Source organism: Muntiacus reevesi, chromosome 10 (genome assembly GCF_963930625.1).
Source record: "Muntiacus reevesi chromosome 10, mMunRee1.1, whole genome shotgun sequence".
Classification (NCBI taxonomy): domain Eukaryota; kingdom Metazoa; phylum Chordata; class Mammalia; order Artiodactyla; family Cervidae; genus Muntiacus; species Muntiacus reevesi.
In genome coordinates this window covers 55566790-55587629 of record NC_089258.1, presented here as the reverse complement: position 1 = coordinate 55587629, position 20840 = coordinate 55566790, and the positions used below count along the sequence as shown (strand labels likewise).

General features: G+C 42.6%; 1 protein-coding gene across 3 annotated transcripts in view; it reads right to left on the bottom strand.

Moving 5' to 3' along the window:
* The window catches only part of TENM3 (teneurin transmembrane protein 3), a 442567-nt gene that overhangs the window by 26457 nt on the left and 395270 nt on the right, over positions 1 to 20840 (bottom strand). For all 3 annotated transcript variants that reach the window (XM_065946684.1, XM_065946685.1, XM_065946686.1), the window contains exons 21-22: positions 19678 to 20552; positions 2851 to 3026 (exon numbers count right to left, since the gene is read on the bottom strand). In XM_065946684.1, coding sequence (XP_065802756.1) covers positions 2851 to 3026; positions 19678 to 20552 — 1051 coding nt within the window. The remainder of the gene's footprint in view (positions 1 to 2850; positions 3027 to 19677; positions 20553 to 20840) is intronic.

The window sequence follows — 20840 nt, the reverse complement described above, 5'->3', positions numbered from 1 at the left end:
TGAAGTTGAACGGTTCTATGAAGACCTACAAGACGTTTTAGAACTAACACCCAAGAAAGATGTCCTTTTCATTATAGAGAACTCGAATACAAAAGTAGGAAATCAAGAAACACCTGGAGTGACAGGTAAATTTGGGCTTGAGTACAGAATGAAGCAGGGCAAAGGCTAACAGAGTTCTGGCAAGAGAACGCACTGGTCATAGCAAACACCCTATTCCAACAACACAAGAGAAGACTCTACACAAGGACATCATCAGATGGCCAACACCAAAATCAGACTGATTATGTTCTTTGCAGCCAAAGATAGAGAAGCTCTATACAGTCAGCAAAAACAAGACTGGGAGCTGACTGGGGCTCTGATCATGAACTCTTTTTGCCAAATTCAGACTTAAATTGAAGAAAATGGGGGAAACCACTAGACCATTCAGGTATGACCTAAATAAAATCCCTTATGATTATACGATGGAAGTGAGAAATAGATTTAAGGGACTAGATTTGACAGACAGACTGCCTGATGAACAATGGTTGGAGGTTTGTGACATTGTACAGGAGACAGGGATGAAGACCATCCCCAAGAAAAAGAAATGCAAAAAAGCAAAATGGCTGTCTGAGGAGGCCTTACCAATAGCTGTGAAAAGAAGAGAAGCCAAAAGCAAAGGAGAAAAGGAAAGATATACCCACCTGAATGCAGAGTTACAAAGAATAGCCAGGAGAGATAAGAAAGCCTTCCTCAGTGATCAGTGCAAAGAAATACAGGAAAACAATAGAATGGGAAAGACTAGAGATCTCTTCAAGAAAATTAGAGATACCAAGGGAAATTTCATGCAAAGATGGGCTCAATAAAGTATGAAAATGGTATGGGCCTAACAGAAGCAGAAGATATGAAGAAGAAGTGGCAAGAATACACAGAAGAACTGTACAAAAAAGATCTTCACACCTCAGATAATCATGATGGTGTGATCATTCACCTAGAATCAGACATCCTGGAAGGTGAAGTCAAGTGGGCCTTAGGAAGCATCACTACGAACAAAGCTAGTCAAGGTGATGGAATTCAAGTTGAGCTATTTCAAATCCTAAAAGATGATGCTGTGAAAGTGCTGCCCTCAATATGCCAGCAAATTTGGAGAACTCAGCAGTGGCCCTGGGGCTGGAAAAGGTCAGTTTCATTCCAATTCCAAAGAAAGGCAATGCCAAAGAATGCTCAAACTACTGCATAGCTGCACTCATCTCACACGCTAGCAAAATAATGCTTAAAGTTCTCCAAGGCAGGCTTCAGCAATATGTGAACCATGAATCTCCAGATGTTGAAGCTGGTTTTAGAAAAGACAGAGGAACCAGAGATCAAATTGCCAACATCTGCTAGATGATCAAAAAAGCAAGAGAGTTCCAGAAAAACATCTATTTCTGCTTTATTGACTATGCCAAAGCCTTTGACTGTGTGGATCACAATAAACTGTGGAATATCCTGAAAGAGGTGGGAATACCAGACCACTCACCTGCCTCTTCAGAAATCTGTATGCAGGTCAGGCAGCAATAGTTAGAACTGGAGATGGAACAACAGACTGGTTCCAAATAGGAAAAGGAGTACGTCACGGCTGTGTATTGTCAGCCTGCTTATTTAACTTATATGCAGAGTACATCATGAGAAATGCTGGGCTGGAGGAAACACAAGCTGGAATCAAGATTGCCGGGAGAAATATCTATAACTTCAGATATGTAGATGACACCATCCTTATAGAAGAAAGTGAAGAAGAACTAAAGAGCCTCTTGATGAAAGTGAAAGAGGCGAGTGAAAAGGTTGACTTAAAGCTCAACATTCAGAAAATTAAGATCATGGCATCTGGTCCCATCACTTCATGGGAAATAGATGGAGAGACAGTGGAAACAGTGTCAGACTTTATATTTTTGGGCTCCAAAATCACTGCAGATGGTGACTGCAGCCATGAAATTAAAAGATGTTTGGTCCTTGGAAGGAAAGTTATGACCAACTTAGATGCATACTAAAAAGCAGAGACATTACTTTGCCAAAAAAGATCCATCTAGTCAAGGCTATGGTTTTTCCAGTGGTCATGTATGAATGTGAGAGTTGGACTATAAAGAAAGCTGAGTGCCGAAGAATTGATGCTTTTGAACTGTGGTGTTGGAGAAGACTCTTGAGAGTCCCTTGGACTGCAAGGAGATCCAACCAGTCCATCGTAAAGGAGATCAGTCCTGGGTGTTCATTGGAGGGACTGATGTAGAAGGTGAAACTCCAATACTTTGGCCACCTGATGTGAAGAGCTGACTCATTTGAAAAGACCCTGATGCTGGGAAAGATTGAGGGCAGGAGGAGAAGGGGATGACAGAGGATGAGATGGCATCACCGAGTCAATGGACATGAGTTTGGGTAAACTCCGGGAGTTGGTGATGGACAGGGAGGCCTGTCGTGCTGCGGTTCATGAGGTCGCAAAGAGTTGGACACGGCTGAGCGACTGAACTGAATTCGCCTGACTGTAGCCCACCAGGCTCCTCTGTCCATGGGTTTTTCCAGGCAAGAATACTAGAGAGGGTTGCCATTTCCTTCTCCAGGGGATCTTCCTGACCCAGGGATCGAACTTGGGTCTCTTGCATCCCTGCATTGTCAGGTGGGCTCTTTACTATCGCTCCACCTGGGAAGCCCGTATGTCACTAAATAAACATTACCTGTAGATATGAGGCTTCTCCTCCTGATCTCTAGAGGTTTACATGTCCACCTTCCCTTTCCTAAGTTCATCTTAGAAAAAGCGTGGGGAGGGAGGGGGATGGCCACATGCTACTTCGGTGCCAGCGGTGTTTTAAACAGGGCCGTTGAAAGCTCTGCTTTCATGCTTACCTTGAACCATGGTGTAGAATGAGTCAATGGAGGACAGATTTGAAGTGATGCTGACATCTTCTTCTCGGCTGGACGACTCGATGTCCACTGTGATCGCCTTGTCCATGTCTCCATGGAGGTTGGTGACCACGCCGGTTGGAAACGTCACATTGGTCAGACGACCTTCGCTGTCGTAGCTGAATGAGAGAGGAATGAACTGGGTGGTAAACAGGCAACTGCAGATGCTTCTCACTCACACGAGACTTGGCGGCAATATTAGCTGCACACGTTTGGAAGCATATTTGTCTTTGTGCAGGAGCTGTGCTGAGTGAGGACTTCAAACGTGCTTTGAAGTCATCAGAAGCCTGTTTAACATAGAAAAGCCATGACGGTGAGAGGGAGAGTAAACAGACAGCTCTCCACCTCAGCACATTTTTCTTTGAAGTGTGACCAAAATCCTGCACATCTAATTTGCTGTTTCAAAGGGAACATGTTTGGTGATATTAAATTTCTTAGTATTCCTCCATATTTTCTACAAAGTAGATTTAATTCGCTGTTATATCCTGTTTGAAGGTTTTACTAACTTATGCGGTCTATGGCAGTGTGATATGAAAAAATTTATATCTATAACTTTGTAAAACAGTATATATACATTCATGTTATATATTTGCATATGTAAAGATATTCCTTCAGTACCCTGAGACACCTTTAACAAATTAGTATAATAAAGACTTTTAAAAAGACTTTATTTTTCAGTGATCGAAATACTTCATAATGGTACACTGGGACTTAAATGTTGGCGGGGGTGGTGATAATCTAGTCCATGCTGACATTACAGTAATGGTGGTGTTTTAAATGATGATTCATTATGTTTACTGAAATAAGATGTGATACTTCCTGACATTTAATGACTATTTATTATACACTAACTCTTTCTTAGCATCTATATAAGGAGGAACTTATAATTTAAATGTTAGGATGTACCTTAAAAAGCTATCCTATAATCACAACTATGCATTAGAGATATAACATTTTACTAACATATTGATTTTGGGAGGTGACTTTTCTACTGGTGGCAGCACCAGAGAAAATTTCAAAAATGACAATGTGCTTTAAAGAAAGGTGGGGGGGGAGCATATATTGAATGAGAAAACAGGGATTTCCCTGGGACAAAAATGCATTTATGATAGGATTTCTTATTTACATTAAAGTTGCTTCATTAACAAAAGATCTAAGAAATGGAGTGCTGAACCATGCCCTACTGAAAATAAGACTGGATGCAGAACTAGGAGATGAAAGAATCTTAATAGTGAAAGACAGAAGTCACCAGGAGAGGGGAAAAGTGAAGATTAATAGTAAAAGGTGTAAGCATGGGGCAACAGGAGAGGGGGGTAGATAAAAAGTACTAAAGGTCATTTTGGAATAAAAGGATAGTGGGTTTTGATAGTGTCACTTCAAGAAATGTAGTTGGGAATTAGGAGCAGTATCTAGGTATTTGAGGGAGAGCATTCAGCAAGGACAGTGTCATGGTGGAGAAAGGAAGGTGGAAAGTTGGGAGGAGAGAAAGGGACGTCTGTTCAGGCCCCATTAATTCAGTGGGGACAGTATCAGTCAGATCAGGGGTTTGACTGACTTGATCTGACAATCTGCCTTGCTGCTTCGCCAGCGGCAGGAACAGGCACTCAGGAGAGGAGGCGGGCGATGGAGAGACAGAGAGAAAGAAAATGCACCATTAAGTGTAATCATTGTTTGGACCCACAAAAGGCAGAGCTGAAATAAAAAACAAGACTCCTTCTCTTCCCCAGCAACCCAAATGCCCCTAGCAGATTAAGGCATCAATGAAAGAAACTCAACAGGGCTTATTGCTGTCATTACTTATTTTTTTTTTTTGAAGACACTATTACTTTTGAAGAAAAAAATAAGCCTAGGTTTACAGAATTACTGACCATACCAGCCTAAAGTGCAATGTTAACCAGGACATAATTCTTGCATTGCTTTATATTTCTCACAGGATAAGATGGAGAAAAAGTTACTGTGTTTTTAAAGAAATTAACACCCTAAGGTAAATAAGTACCAGGGATGCAACGTACAACCAGATAAACACAATCTATTGTTGTTTAGTTGCTAAGTCATGTCGGACTCTCTCGCGATCCCATGGACTGTACCCTGCCAGGCTCCTCTGTCCGTGGGATTTCAAGAATACTGGAGTGGGTTGTCATTTCCTTCTCCAATAATTAAACTGCTGTATGTTATATATATAAAACACACATATATGTTTACAAAACATAACACATAAAACATGTTTATAACACGTTTATAACATATAACACATAACGCATATAAAACATGTTATATATATAACATATATAAAATGTTAGATATATAAAACATATATATATATATAAAATATATAAAGAGAGTATATCCCAAGTTCTCATCACAAGCCAAAATTTTTCTATTTCTTTAACGTTTTATCTATAAGAGATGATGAATGTTCACCAAACTGAGTGATATTCATTTCATGACGTACGTAAGTCAAATCACTGTGCTATATACCTTAAACAGTGCTGTCTGTCCATTCTGTGTCAATAAAACAGGAAGGAAAAAGCCACAGAAAAGATTTAAAAAGAAATGGACATCCTTTTGCATCCTCCTATATAAAAGGCAATTCAGTACTTCATCAGCCCTTGCCTCCCTTCCCATTTTACAGACGGACAAATGAAAATCTGATGTGGTCAGGTGATTTGATCAGGCTCTCTCTCTGCATCTCATGATGGGCCCATGCCTGGAGCTTCCAAGCACTGGACCCAGGTCCCCGAGCCCGTTTGTAAATCACAGTGCTTGACGGAGTGGAGAATAACAGCTTCATACAGATGATGCCACCTGCCAGCACTCTGCTGGTTCATTCCCGCCGCTGTCACTCACCCGCCCTTTGCTGGTTTGTTTTCTAGCTCCATTCAATCTACAGCAGGCCCGTCACCTTTCTCCCGTGGAAAGCATTTCTCCCATCCTCGCCACTGCTCTTTCACTGGCCAACCCCGCAGTCCCCATCCTGCTGGGCAGGCATTTCCAATCACAGGATGCTGAGCGCGCCGTCTTCGAGCACGGGGTGCTGCGTGTTCAGACGCTCACCTGTTTGCCTCCGGTTCTTTGGGAAATAAAGCCACAAGCAGCCTCTGTAGGCAGTGCGGTTAGAATGCCAGAGGGTTAAGCTGGTACCTTGGTGGCCCAGCTCCACAGTGTAGCCCCGCAAGTCCTGAGTTTATGCTTTCAGATGAGGGGCTGCACGTAAAATGTGAGGCACTCAGAGCGCTGAAGGGCTCGCACGGGGCCGGCCAGGAAAGCTGCCATTTCCAAGGACCCTTAGAGCATCTACCCCGCTGGTCACCTCCCAGTTTCCGAATAAGCTTGTAGTGCAAGTTACAGCGCGAGGGATCTGTGGGTATGAAGCGCATCAGAAGCAGGTGATGGTGTGAGGTCAGGCTGGAGTGGCAGGCAAGCTCCATGTCAAGGTGGGGACCTATGCTGGGCCTTGAAATAGACGCGGATTTAGATGGGAAGATAAGGAAGGCACGGGACATAGACCAGCCAAGAAAACAGCCAGGGAGAGGGTGTGGAGGCGTGAGGAAGGACAGGCTCTGAAGTCAGGGGCATGGAAGAGCCCGCTGAAGCAGAGGGTCCAGGCAGGGGCCATGAGATGATGGAGGCAGGCCCTGGACAGGAGTCACCACTGGGGACTGTGATGAAGCAAGGCTTGAATCAAGCTTAAAGGAGCCCAGGGCTGGGGTGACAGGTCACTCAGGGACTCCTCCCCAGACTCACTGATTTCACAAATCAAGACAAAAAAATGAGATTGGGGACCAACAGAGGGTTTTGAAATTCTTCACCTGTTACCAGCATCCTTTCATAAAGAGAGGCCATTTAGCCACGCCGCAGGGAGAAAGGACCTAACTTCAGGGGGAGATCATTCTTGACAAGGAAAAGTAAAGCTTTATGAACACATTCTCTCCCTCATTATGTATTTTTTTTTTTCCCATTTCACGGTGGATCCGTGAGAATTTTTGCACGGATTCGCAGCTAGGACAACAGAAGTGAAACAAGATGGATGGCAGACACTGGAATTACCAGGGGACCCTGGATGAGGGAGGGAGGGAGAATGAGATGCCTGTCAGATGGGGCAGCTGATCCCATCTTTAGCAAAAGCACAAAACCAATGCAACAGCCGATGTCCGGCCGTCCTCCGAAAAGCTTTGATCCCAGGTTCTAAGGGGGCCTTCTCATCAAATACATGCCTCTGGACACAGTCTCTGCCCTGTGCAGCGTTGTGGCGCTCCGGAAGGCTGCCTGGCCTCGCTCGTGAGCTAGCCTGCCTTGCTTGTAGATTTGAGACATGGTTTTCTTTTATGAGCTTTTGAAATCGCAACGCTACAGGCTCCAGGGAATCTGACTGGAACATCACTTTCATGCCCCGCACCCCTTCCACTCTTGGCCGCAACCTCGTAGCTTCAGATTCATCACACAGCACATTCCTTTTTGCTCCTGGTTGACCCCTCTTGACAACGGCTCCTCGCTGGAAAAGACAAACTCCCTCAGGCTCCCCATGACCTCCTGCTCCTTCACTGATGGGCTGCCCCACGTTGAGGCTTCTCTATTTGTTCATCTTTAATTTTGATTGCGTTTTTGCCTAGACTTGCTGTTTTAGCCTTTGTGGTATATTTTTAAATCTCTTTTTAAGTTTCCTTAACAGCAGGATTCTCGACAAATGCCCTGGAAAGCCAGAGGTTCAGACCATCTCAGTTGAAGATGCTGACTTCCATCCTGATGTGAAATCCTCTCTCTCCTACCCCCTTATAGATGAGAAGTTCCTGACACTTTCCTTTGCCTTCATAATGCCTTGCACGTATCTTTCCACTCCCACAGCCGCCCTAGATTGCAAAAAGTTGGTTTTGCTGCCTCTCCCCACACCCATGGCTACCAAATCCACCTTCTAAGCTGTGGCATGCCCCTGCTCCCGAGGGTAACACTTCTCTGCTCAAACATCCCTAGCAGTTCTTCAGTTGAGACAGACATTGACCAAGACTGTCACCAACTAAGACCCATAGACTGTTAATACTGCATATACATTCAGGTGGAAATAAAGTTCTCAAAAACTTAAACAAACAAAAATCAACATTAAAAACAAACAAACAAACAAAAAGGTGTTTGTGGTGGGGGCAATTTCCCTGGTAATCCAGTGGTTAAGACTCTGTGCTTTCAATGTAAGGGGCAAGGGTTCAATCCCTGCTCAGGGAACTAAGATCCTGCATGCCCAGGGCATGAAGCCCCATGTGAGTGTGCGAAGCAGCTTCAGTTGTGTCCAACTCTTTGCAACCCTATGGACTGTAGCTCTTTAGACTCCTCTGTCCATGGGATTCTCCAGACAAGAATACTGGAGTGGGCAGCCATACCCTCCTCCAGGGGATCTTCGTGACTCACGGATCAAACTTGCGTCTCCTGCATTGCAGGCAGATTCTTTGCCACTTGCTCAAAATTCTGAGCCACCAGTCACAGAAAGGACTTCCAAGAAGGACTTAATCAACCTGTCTTTTCCACTGTCCCCATGACACAGAGGAAGAATTTTTTCCTCCCATCTATCAGAGTTCCTTTGGTTTCAGTTTCCTTTCATCATTTAACAGCCAGTAAAACAAAACAAAACAAAAAGTCCCTCCAGTCTTGCCATCTGTATGGCAATTCTTTTTTCACAATGCTAATCTGGAATAACTTCTCTGTCACTGCAGTAAAGGAGAACACAATTATCAACCGTATGTATCATAACAAAAGCATATATACAAATCATTCCTGGATCTGCATTTCTGATGAAGGACATAGGCAAACAGCAAAACCAGAACCTCATTTAAACTTCTCGTGGTGGACTGAATCCTAACAGCCATCCTGTGATTTATAACATGCACATGCCGAAGAATTCACATTTCAGTATTCTGGGAATGAACTTGAGGTTTATGTATTTTACCAATGATCTCACAGGCAAATGATAATTTCTTTGAATTCAAGAGCAAATGTTGTCGATGAGCAATCCTCAAAAAATCAAGTTTTGAAGAGAAAATGCAAAATGCTCCCATTATCATGGGAAGCAGAACAATCAACTAGCTTCTAAATCATGGGTTCATCTGGTAACCTAACTATATACAGATTGCCAAAAATAACGGGGAAGATGCAAGATAAGAAAAACACCAAAAGAGATTATTTCACATGAATTTTGTCTCGAGTGCTAAGAGGATCATGTCTGTAAATTCATATATTCACGTTTTTTCCTCCCTAACCAGATCTTCCCAGTGGGATTTCATTCACACTTGTTGCTCCGTTTTTCCCACAGCCCCCATGCCCACATCTCTACAACTGACTCACCCAGAGTTCCTTTTCTTTCTTTATTATTTAGTTGGCTGCGCCGGGTCTCAGTTGGAGCATGCAGGATCTAGTTCCCTGGCCTAGGATCAAACCCGGGCCCCTGCATTGGGAGCTCGGGGTCCCAGCCACTGGGCCACCAGGGAGGTCCCTCACCCTGAGTTCTCACCAGCCATTTCTGACCACATGCAGGGTTGGACTATGGTTCCTCAAATCACAATTTCCAAATCAGAGCTCATCTTTCTCTACCATCCTGCATCTTCCCTGTATTTCCTACTCACTTGGTCACTAGGTTAGTGGATTTTCTTTTCCCTCCCCTTGAGCATTAAGTTCTCAAGCTGTATTTCATTTCCTGATGACTAACCTACCTCTTTCTCTGAAATTTCCATGCCCAACTGTGGGTCAGAGCTTCACCACTCAATTAGATTTACTGTCTCCTAACTCCCCTCTCCCCCTTTTTTCAGCCTCCTACTTTTCTACGTTCAGTCTATCCTTATGTTGTTGTCAGATGGAGCACTGTGCTTCCCTGGGGAAAACTCCTTTATGGGAGCCCTGTCTAACTGGGATTGCCAGGTGGTTAGTATAAGCCCTGCTGCATCAGAACTAGGATCTCCCTCTACTCATCTTCCTACTTCCACACATCCTCTGTGCTCCTGTTATTCTGAGCTGCAAGTTCTTTCTAAAGCCTGCCACGCTCTGCCTCCTGAGTAAATGTTTGACTCTGGCCTGGAACACTCCACCTTGGCTTGCTCACCTTGCTTCGTACCTCTGAGGGTCTCACTTTAAGTTGATGGCATGATCGGCTCCATGGACATGAGTCTGAGCAAACTCTGGCAGACAGTGAAGGACAGGAACTGGCATGCTACAGTCCATGGGGTTGCAAAAAGTCAGACACAACTAAGCAACTGAACAACAACAACTTTAAGAACCACTAGACTGGCTGAATCTTGGGATGGACTGACGTCCAGGAAATCTGTTTGGAAGTATGTGTGTTTTTAAGAGAGGAATGCTAAGAGGAGTCAGAGATGATGCTATCCCCCAATCATCTTATCTCCTTCCTAGGTCTCCTCCCCCAGCCCTGGGGCAGAGCACAGAAGAGAACAGTGTCCAATTAGCTTGCTTTAACGCCTCGAGACATTCTGAAATCAGGATCCTGGAACCCAGGCAAGGGGCCTCCTCTGGGAGGCTGAGAAGTGAGGTGAGCCAGGAGGGAGGGAGGCTGAGGTTGCTTTTATTTTGATATCCTCGGAATGAGTCAGAGACGCTGGACAGTCTCTGGAAAACACCAACTGTCCATCTTCAGTTCTGGGATTATAAAATAATAAAGTTTCCCTTCACTGGTTGTCACTGTGTAGGTTTTTTGCCCTGTTATCAAACAGCAGCTTTAAAATGGCTGGAGTATGTAATTTGGTTTGAGAGTAAACCATCTGATGATCACCCTATAAGGGAAGTTGCTGACATACCCAGATAGGATGCTATCGGATCATCCAGTTTAGACAGCTATGTAATTAGTTTAATGAAGGAATTCGACACTTTGAGAAGCTGTATTTACCTGGCAAGAGAGTTCCAGAAAAACATCTATTTCTGCTTTATTGACTACGCCAAAGCCTTCGACTGTGTGAATCACAATAAACTGTGGAAAATTCTGAAGGAGATGGGAATACCAGACCACCTGACCTGTGTCTTGAGAAACCTATATGCAGGTCAGGAAGCAAGAGTTAGAACTGGACGTGAAACAACAGACTGGCTCCAAATAGGAAAAGGAGTACATCAAGGCTGTATATTGTCACCTTGCTTATTTAACTTATATGCAGAGTACATCATGAGAAACGCTGGGCTGGAAGAAATACAAGCTGGAATCAAGATTGCCAGGAGAAGTATCAATAACCTCAGATATGTAGATGACACCACCCTTATGGCAGAAAGTGAAGAGGACCTAAAAAGTCTCTTGATGAAAGTGAAAGAGGAGAGTGAAAAAGTTGGTTTAAAGTTTAACATTCAGAAAACAAAGATCATGGCATCTGGTCCCATCACCTCATGGGAAATAGATGGGGAGACAGTGGAAACAGTGTCAGACTTTATATTTTTGGGCTCCAAAATCACTGCAGATGGTGACTGCAGCCATGAAATTAAAAGACGCTTACTCCTTGGAAGGAAAGTGATGACCAACCTAGATAGCATATTAAAAAGCAGAGACATTACTTTGCCAACAAAGGTCTGTCTGGTCAAGGCTATGGTTTTTCCAGTGGTCATGTATTGATGTGAGAGTTGGACTGTGAAGAAAGCTGAGCACCGAAAAATTGATGCTTTTGAACTGTGGTGTTGGAGAAGACTCTTGAGAGTCTCTTGGGCTGCAAAGAGATCCAACCAGTCCATCCTAAAGGAGATCAGTCCTGGGTGTTCATTGGAAGGACTGATGTTGAAGCTGAAACTCCAATACTTTGGCCATGTCATGCGAAGAGTTGACTCGTTGGAAAAGACCCTGATGCTGGGAGGGATTGAGGGCAGGAGGAGAAGGGGACGACAGAGGATGAGATGGCTGGATGGCATCACCAACTCGATGGACATGAGTTTGGGTAAACTCCGGGAGTTAGTGATGGACAGGAAGGCCTGGCGTGCTGCGATTCATGGGGTCGCAAGGAGTCGGACATGACTGAGCGACTGAACTGAACTGAACTGATTTACCTGAACCATTATGGAGCAACTGAACATTAATTGCCTAGATAAAATGCACCAAAAGAGTTAATGTAGGCTTGCCCCTATCGACACACTGCAAATTATAGTGAGGAAATATGGAATATTTTTTCTATTATTATATATATTGTGAGATAGGCTGAAAAAAATCTGACAGATTAATCTGTTTTTTAATTTTTCTAGGATTTTCTCAAATAATCTGAATAACACACAATTTCTCCATTTCTCTTTCTGCTTTGAAACCTGGACAGAATGAATGATTTATTTAAACTGGACTGCAGAAGACTAATACTGAATCAAGTGTTAGTAAAAAGTATTGCCTTTGTAGCAATAGTAGTGTTTGGGTTAATGTTTGAAATGGACAAAGATTTAAAGGGTTAATGTTTGAAATGTACAAAAATGTACAATTATTCAATTGTCTACACATTTTCTTTTTCTTTTTTTTTTTTTTACTGATGTCCCTGGGACTAACCATACTGGTTAAAAATTTAAAGCAAAATTATTAAACAATTAAAACAGCAAAAAATGGAAATCAAGCATAACATTTCCCCATGAATTTAAGTGATCTGCTGATTAAATCTCTTAAAATCACACTTAATGCTGTAAATGCTTTTTTCCATGAGGAAAGTAAAAAAAAAAAGGAAAATAAAGAAAAGGAATTGGGTATCATTTTCAGAGATGTGTTTGTAAAGGGGGCAGCTTTGTTGCTCATGCAGTTTTGGACAGAAATAGCAATGAAATGAAATGTGGTTTCAGTGTTTGAGTTTTTAGGGTTGGAAGTCAAGACGCCTACCAAGGGAAATGTTATTCTCTCAGTTTGTTTCAAGGAAGATGGCTCTATAATTCTTCTAACATCATGAGCTATTACTGTCTCTCTCTCTCTCTCACACACACACACACACATCAGGAGAATACAGACTGACTGGCTATTTAGACGATTCACTGTCAATGCTGGGAGAAATATCAATAACCTCAGATATACAGAGGACACCTCCCTTATGGCAGAAAGCAAAGAACTAAAGAGCCTCTTGATGAAAGTGAAAGAGGAGAGTGAAAAAACTGGCTTAAAACTCAACATTCAAAAATCAAGATCATGGCATCTGGCCCCATCACTTCCTGGCAAATAGATGGGGAAACAATGGAAACAGTTTACAGACTTTATTTTCTTGGGCTCCAAAATCACTGTGGACAGTGACTGCAGCCATGAAATTAAAAGACGCTTGCTCCTTGCAAGAACAGCTATGACCAACCTAGACAGTATATTTAAAAGCAGAGAATTACTTTGCTGACACAGGTCCATCTAGTCAAAGCTGTGGTTTTTCCCACAGTCATGCATGGGGGCTAGAGTTGGACCATAGAGAAGGCTGAGCATGGAAGAATTGATGCTTTTGAACTATGGTGTTGGAGAAGACTCTTGAGAATCCCTTGGATTGCAAGGAGATCAAACCAGTCAATCCTAAAGGAGATCAGTCCTGAATGTTCACTGGAAGGATTGATGCTGAAGCTCCAATACTCTGGCCACCTGATGTGAAGAGCCGACTCACTGAAAGAGACCCTGAGGCTGGGAAAGATTGAAGGCAGGAGGAGGAGGGGACAACAGAGGATGAGATGGTTGGATGGCATCACTGACTCAATGGAGATGATGAGTTTGAGCAAACCCCGGGAGATGATGAAGGACAGGGAAGCTTGGCCTGCTGCAGTCCACGGGGTCACAAAGAGTCAGACGCAACTGAGCGACTGAACAACAGCGCTGTCAATGAGACCGGATTCATCCTTTCTGATCTGGAATAATCACCCGCAAGTTTTCCTAGGTTATCTGCGCTGTCTGCACACTACTTTGGACATGAAGTCCAGGTATTATTTACACCGCCTCTCTCTCCTCTGAGATTCCCTTCTCCATCTTCTCTGGGACGATCAGAACCAAAGTCAGCAGCAGCTGCACGAACACAGTTACGTTCATTATAAAGAAATGAACTGAGACGCTCATTCTGAAATTGCTAAGCTTGAAAGAGGGGTGATAAAGCACCTGAATGAGAGGCCGGAGACCCATATATACCTACATAAACGTGCAAGAGTGGAGACTCATTTATTTGCTCCTTGAATCTGAGTAGAACTCATGACAGACCACAGAGTCAACCCCTCATATTTAAAGCTCCAAATATTCAAAGTCCCAAGACAGAAAACTGCCACCAACTTGGCGGTGTGCATGTACGTATCAGCCAGAACTCAGAGTTTTTTTTCCCCATGTTGTCTTCTCTAACCTGACAGAGTGCCTCCAGATACACCCACACTGTTTGTGTTTTATGGCGTAAGCAAGCAGAGAGCTGTGAAATGCCATTAGCTATTAAATAATTTATTCTATTGCCCAATTCAATACACTGGGTCTGCTTTTGTGTGCATTTGAGTGTAAGAAGTGAGGTCTCGCTCTGGCTGTGAACTTTTTAAATAATACATTTCTAGTAGGTAAGATCTTTTGGGTCTCCCTGGAATTACTCCAGCTAAGGAAATATAACGTGGGATAATTGTTTTAAAATCATATGAAGAACAGTATAGAAGAATCCCTAATACTAAGTGAAGGGGTAACCAGGCTTATCACAGGGTCACCAGACAAGGCGACCCCAAAGCTAGATGGATAGCAAGTCAACAGAAGAGGAGGTCTGAAGAAAGAGGGTTTATTCATCAGCAGTGAAGAAGTCTTCTGTTCATGACACATATTAGTCTAATTCAGGGATCTCAGAGCTGGATTATCAATGACCTGACACCTGCTGTTGTCTTCCTACCAGACCATCTGTACTGTGTCTAAGAATACTGGCCACTTCTGTAAGGAAAAGGTAGGGATACAAAAAGAACAAATAACATGGAGAGAAACTGCTGCCCAGAAGAAGACGGTACCTCCAGTTTTTGAAAGTTCTTTTGCTTTGGAAAGTCCCTGTGAACCCTAAAAAGTCACTCTATTATACTGGTGAAGAATTTCAAGTTTAGAATTGGGTTTTATTTTCCTGGAGCCATTCTTCCTGCTATCAGGTGCAGCAGTATATCAATATCTTAACAGTATTTGCATGGGAAACATTCTCTGTTTTCAACTCTTCACCCCCAACATTTCAGAAGAAAGTGCTATCAATATGGAGTCTTAATTTTTTGTTAATTATTTAATAACGAGGTCAACTTGAGGAAGTCCTTATCTTATAAAACAAAAGACAGTAAATATGTAATAATAGGTTAATACATTCTTAAAAAATCAACAACAAAAGGGAGAAGTGTTAATATTTTCAGCATAACTATTGGTATGGAAAGGTCTGAACTATTTCAGAAAGCAAATATTTACATGATACTCTTCCAATGGAGGGCTTCCCCGGTAGCACTCGTGGTAAAGAACTTGCCTGCCAATGCCCGTGACTTAAGAGATGCAGGTTCCATCCCTGGGTCAATAAGATTCCCTGGAAGAGGGCATAGCAAACTACTCCAGTATTTTTACCTGGAAAATCCCATGGACAGAGGAGTCCATGGGGTTGCAAAGAGTCGGACACCACTGAAGCAACTTAGCACACACGCATGCACTTCCAGCGGGGCCAGCTATGGGTTTTATCAGACTCTTCTCTATAAGGAAATGCTCACCAACCACATCTTTAACAACAGTTAGAACTGGACATGGAACAATGAACTGTTTCCAAATTGGGAAAGGAGTACGTCAAGGTTGTATATTGTCACCCTGCTTATTTAAATTCTATGCAGAGTGCATCATGTGAAATGCCGGGCTGGATGAAGCTCAAGCTGGAATCAAGGCCACCGGGAGAAATGTCAATAACCTCAGATATGGAGATGATACCACCCTTGTGGCAGAAAGTGAAGAGGAACTAAAGAGCTTCTTGATAAAGGTGAAAGAGGAGAGTGAAAAAACTGGCTTAAAACTTAACATTCAAAAACCAAGATCATGCCATCTAGTCCCATGACTTCATGGTAAATAGATGGAGAAAAAATGGAAACAATGACATTTATTTTTTTATTTTCTTAGGCTCCAAAATCACTGTGGACAGTGACTGCAGTCATGAAATTAGAAGACACTTGCTCCTTGGAAGAAAAACTATGACAAACTAAGACAGTGTATAAAAAAAATAGAGACATCACTTTGCTGACAAAAGTCTATAAAGTCAAAGCTATGTTTTTTCCAGTAGTCATATATGGATGTGAGTGGTAGACCATAAAGAAGGCTGAGAACCGAAGAACAGATGCTCTTGAACTGTGGTGCTCAAGAAGGCTCTTGAGAGTCCCTTCGACTACAAGGAGATCAAACCAGTCAGTCCTAAAAGAAATCAACCCTGAATATTGATTGGGAGGACTGATGCTGAAGCTCTAAGATTTTGGCCATCTGATGTAAAGAGCCGACTAGCTGAAAAAGACCCTGATGCTGGGAAAGACTGGGGGAAGGAGAAGAAGGGGGGAACAGAGGATGAGATGGTTGGATGGCATCACCAACCCAATAGACAGGAATTTAAGCAAGCTCCAGGAGATAGTGAAGGACAGAGAAACCTGGTGTGTGCGTGGCGTTGTACAGAGTCAGACATGACTTAGCTACTGAACAATCACATCCCTTATAAGGTTTAAATTAGACTTGTGGTACTATCAGAATATGAGGGGAAGTATTACAGACATGAATTAGGATTCTGTAATCTGCCAGCTCACTAATAATGACAAATACCAAGGAATCCTCCAAAGTATCGGAGAAATGTGTTTTACACTTTCTCACATTTAAAAGGGTGGGCCCTTCCTCATTCACAGCTAAATTATAAGACTATATAATTATGCTATGATTATATCATTATAATTATATATAAGAAAAAAATCCTTTGTCATTCTGATATAATGGTTCTGAATTATTTAGGTTAAGTGCTGTTTTTTTTCCTGTCTTGTATGGTAATACACTGTTTTGCAGGGTGCATAAATATTTCTTGAAGATGTTTTAATCTTGTCTTTGCTGTAAACATCTAGAGGAAAATTAATAGAAACACTGCTTTTGATTTATTTTTTGACCATGCCATGCAGCATGTGGGATGCTAGTTTCCTGACTGGGGATCAAACCCACACACCCCCTACATTGGAAGTCTGCAGTCTTAAGCTCTAGACTACCAAGGAAGTCCCTCCAAATTTGTTTATCCTATCCCACATCAACTCCACAAATGGAGTATACCCATTTCTCAGCCTAGGTCATTGGTGAGCCTGTATATGTGTTGCAGAAGTTCAGTCAGTAGTAACCCATGTGACGAACTTCTGTGCATTGTCAATTCCCAGGAACAAATAAGAACACATTCAACAATGGCCCACAGGGCAGAGGCTGAGTCCTAGACTGTACTAAATACTTATTTCTCTATTTCCCCCCCTGCTTTTAAGTAAACCAAAACCCTACCAACGCCACCATCACTTCCTGAAGATCTTATCATCAGAGCAGCGCTCCCGCCCAGTCTCATCCGACGGGGGCACTTTTAGCACACTCTTCTTGCATCTCTTTGGCAATACGGCCTGCTATCACTTTGAAAACGCTGCAAAGGAAGTGCTTGCCATTAACTTCCAATTTATTCCTTTCCTATTGCGATCCCAAAATGAGCAAAAGGAATGTTAAGAACAGAATTTTAATGTAATTCAATTGAAAAGGTTTGTTCCTCTGACAAAATCAGGCTGCTGGGGAACATTCATTTTATTAAAAGGGAATCTGTCAAAAAAGAAAAGCAATCCAAGCTACAGGAGAACTAAGCCTAATGTGCAGGTTCTATTCCAGAAAAGTTGCATGGAAAATATTTGTATATTGGATCATTTTTTTCCTACTGACTTTTATTATAATTTTAGAGGTGTGTTCCTACAGAAAGTACATTTGCTCCAGCATTTCATTGTAGAAGTCATACTAAGGACCTTGATATTCATTTCTAGGACTATTTTGCATTTGTCAACATGCCATCTCTGCACGTCTAATTTCCCCTTATGCTTTGTGCAATGTCAGTGGAATGAACAAGTAATGGAAAGTGATTTTACAAAGTCCATGAAATGTGATTGTTCAAAGAGCACATTGGCTGGGCCATTCCTCCACAAATTTAGTAGAATAGCCTGGCTGGATGCACCTTTTATGCTTTTAGAGTCACCAGCTATTTCTGATTTGCATTTAGTGGTAAGGTTCTTTTCAGTGGAGTTCAGATTCTCCAATAGCCTGTCTCAGTCTGAATGGGAGGGGTGTTTGGGGAGAATCGATACATGTCTATGTATGGCTGAATCCCTCAGCCATAGAATCAGGCTGCTCACCTGATACTATCACAACAATGTTAACTGGCTCTACCTCAATACAAAATAAAATGTTTAAAAAAAGTTAAGCCTTTCTATATGTGGTAACTGATGGAATCAGCCAAGTTCACTGTAGATGTTTTTAAAGTTTCCCTTCAAGGGAGTTTGGGAAGATCATGTGCATACTGCTACATTCAAAGTGGATAACCAACAAGGACCTACTGTATAAGCACATGGAACTCTGCTCAATGTTATGTGCCAGCCTGGATGGGAGGGCAGTTTGGGGGAGAATGGATGAACCTGGTGGGCGACAATACATAGAGTCACAGAGTCAAGACACAACTGAAGCGACTTAGCATGCATGCATGGATGCATGTATACGCATGGCTGAGTCCCTTCACGGTTCACTTGGACACTCCCACATTGTTAACCGGCTATGAGTGAAAGTTGCTCAGTTGTGTCAGACTCTTTGTGACCGCATGGACTACAGTCCATGGACTTCTCCAGGCCAGAATACTGGAGTGGGTAACCTTTCCCTTCTCCAGGGGATCTTTCCAACCCAGGGACTGAACCCAGGTCTCCCACATTGCAGGCGGATTCTTTACCAGCTGAACCACAAGGGAAGCCCAAGAATACTGGAGTGGGTAGCCTGTCTCTTCTCTAGCAGATCTTCCCGGCACAGGAATTGAACTGGGAATCTCCTGCATTGCAGGTGGATTCTTTACCAACTGAACTATCAAGGAAGCCCTTACTCAACACAAAATGAAAAGTTAAAAGTTTGAAAAAAAAAAAAGTTTTCCTTCAGTGACAGCTAACATAGCCAGCTTTAGCACATGGGTAAATATAAACCCCAAAAGTTTATGCCTAAAACCAAGACTGAAGTATGTTTCCATGAAAGTTTGCTGCTAATATAATATTAGGTCTATATGAAGCAAAATATTAATCTTTAAGCAGAGGTAGATTGACCTTGATGGTCATGAAACTTAAGCTTCAGGGCTCCCCACTTGCCTGAGTCCCTTCCAAGGCCCTGACCCTTATTTTGTCTTCTTTCTCCAGAAAAAGGGATCCCCAACTTATAGAAGTTTCAGGTCCTCCCAAAACCTGGATCTCACTTGCCCTTAAGCTTATACTATTATTATACACACTACTATATATAAAACAGATAAACAGGGACCTACTGTATAGTATAGAAAACTATATTCAGTATCTAGTAATGGAGTAATACCTATACCTATAATGTAATACCTATACATTACAGGTACAGTAATACCTACAATGGAGAAGAATCTGAAAAGGAATATATGTGTGTGTACATATACACACACAACTGAATTCACTTTGCCCTGAAACACACATTGTAAACCAACTATACTTCAATAACCGCCCCCCCTCCCAAAAAGGGCAGAAAAAGGATCATACTGTTATTATCATACATTATATTATTATATCACAATATTTGTAATCAGAGTAGAATTTTGATATACTTACTCAAAAAATGTTGTCCATCCAGTTTCATCGCTTTTAGTGGCTAAAAGGCCGCTGTTGCCATGGTAAGTAAACAAAACTAGTTCTAGTCCTTGAGCGGTCATGCTTTTCAAACATCCATTTGTCCCTATGGTCAACCATATCACCTGGTTATCTGGAGACACCACTCGGACTGGCATGCGATTTGGGTCCCGTCTAATCCTAAGGGTGTTGCCGTTACTGTCAGTCACAGCGGTAATATCGTTGTCGTTGCTGTAGCTAAAGTTGTATAGGTAATCGCCGGTGACTAAACTGACAGTATACTGGTGAGTGCCATTGATGTCAAAGATGTAGAGTTCTTGATCAGTTGGAGAGGCAACTTCGTAAAAGTTCATAGAGTTAAGCAAAGGCTTGTTCTTTGACACCGCCCGGATCCGAATGTTCCCCAGGTCTGCGATGTACAGGGTACCATCCGGGGAGGCGGCAAGGGAGGACGGCGCGCTCAGTTTGGCATCTTTGGCATAGCCATCCCCGCTCTGGTAGCAGTCACAGTTGGCATCGTTTTTGCAGTCACACTCCGACGGTATCCCAGCGACCAGGGAGATCTCCCCATCGGTGGTGACTTGCCGAATCCGGTTAATCTTCTTTTCGTCGGTTTCCGTGATGTACAGGACCCCACTGTAGGACACAGCAATGGCAGTGGCGGACTCCAGGGTCGTCTGCACCGCGTGCTTGCCCACGGAATATTCCACCCCTGGCACCTGGCAGTGCATGGGCCGCCCAGCGGCAATGCGCACTTGCCGGTTCTCAGTGATCTGTAAAACTACATTATTATCCAGGACATAAATGGAGTTGTCCATGGGGTTAATGGCTAGGTCAGTGGGCCATTCCAGACGTACCTGAGTTAAAAAAAAAAACAAAAAAAAACAAAAAGAAATGGTCTGCTTAGTCAGTTACTGAGATGCGGGTCATCTGTCAAGAGAGTAAATTAGACCATTTAGGGAAATGACCATTACTTTGATAAACAGTTTTAAAATTGTTTTTAAAACATATATAGTGAAATAAATGTAAACGTTTGGAGTGGAGACAAATGGAAGAAATGACATTTTATTTAAAAATGCAGCTCACTGAAAGATTTTGCAGATTATAGCTAAGTAGCAAATGAACCTCTAAGTAGTGAGTTAATA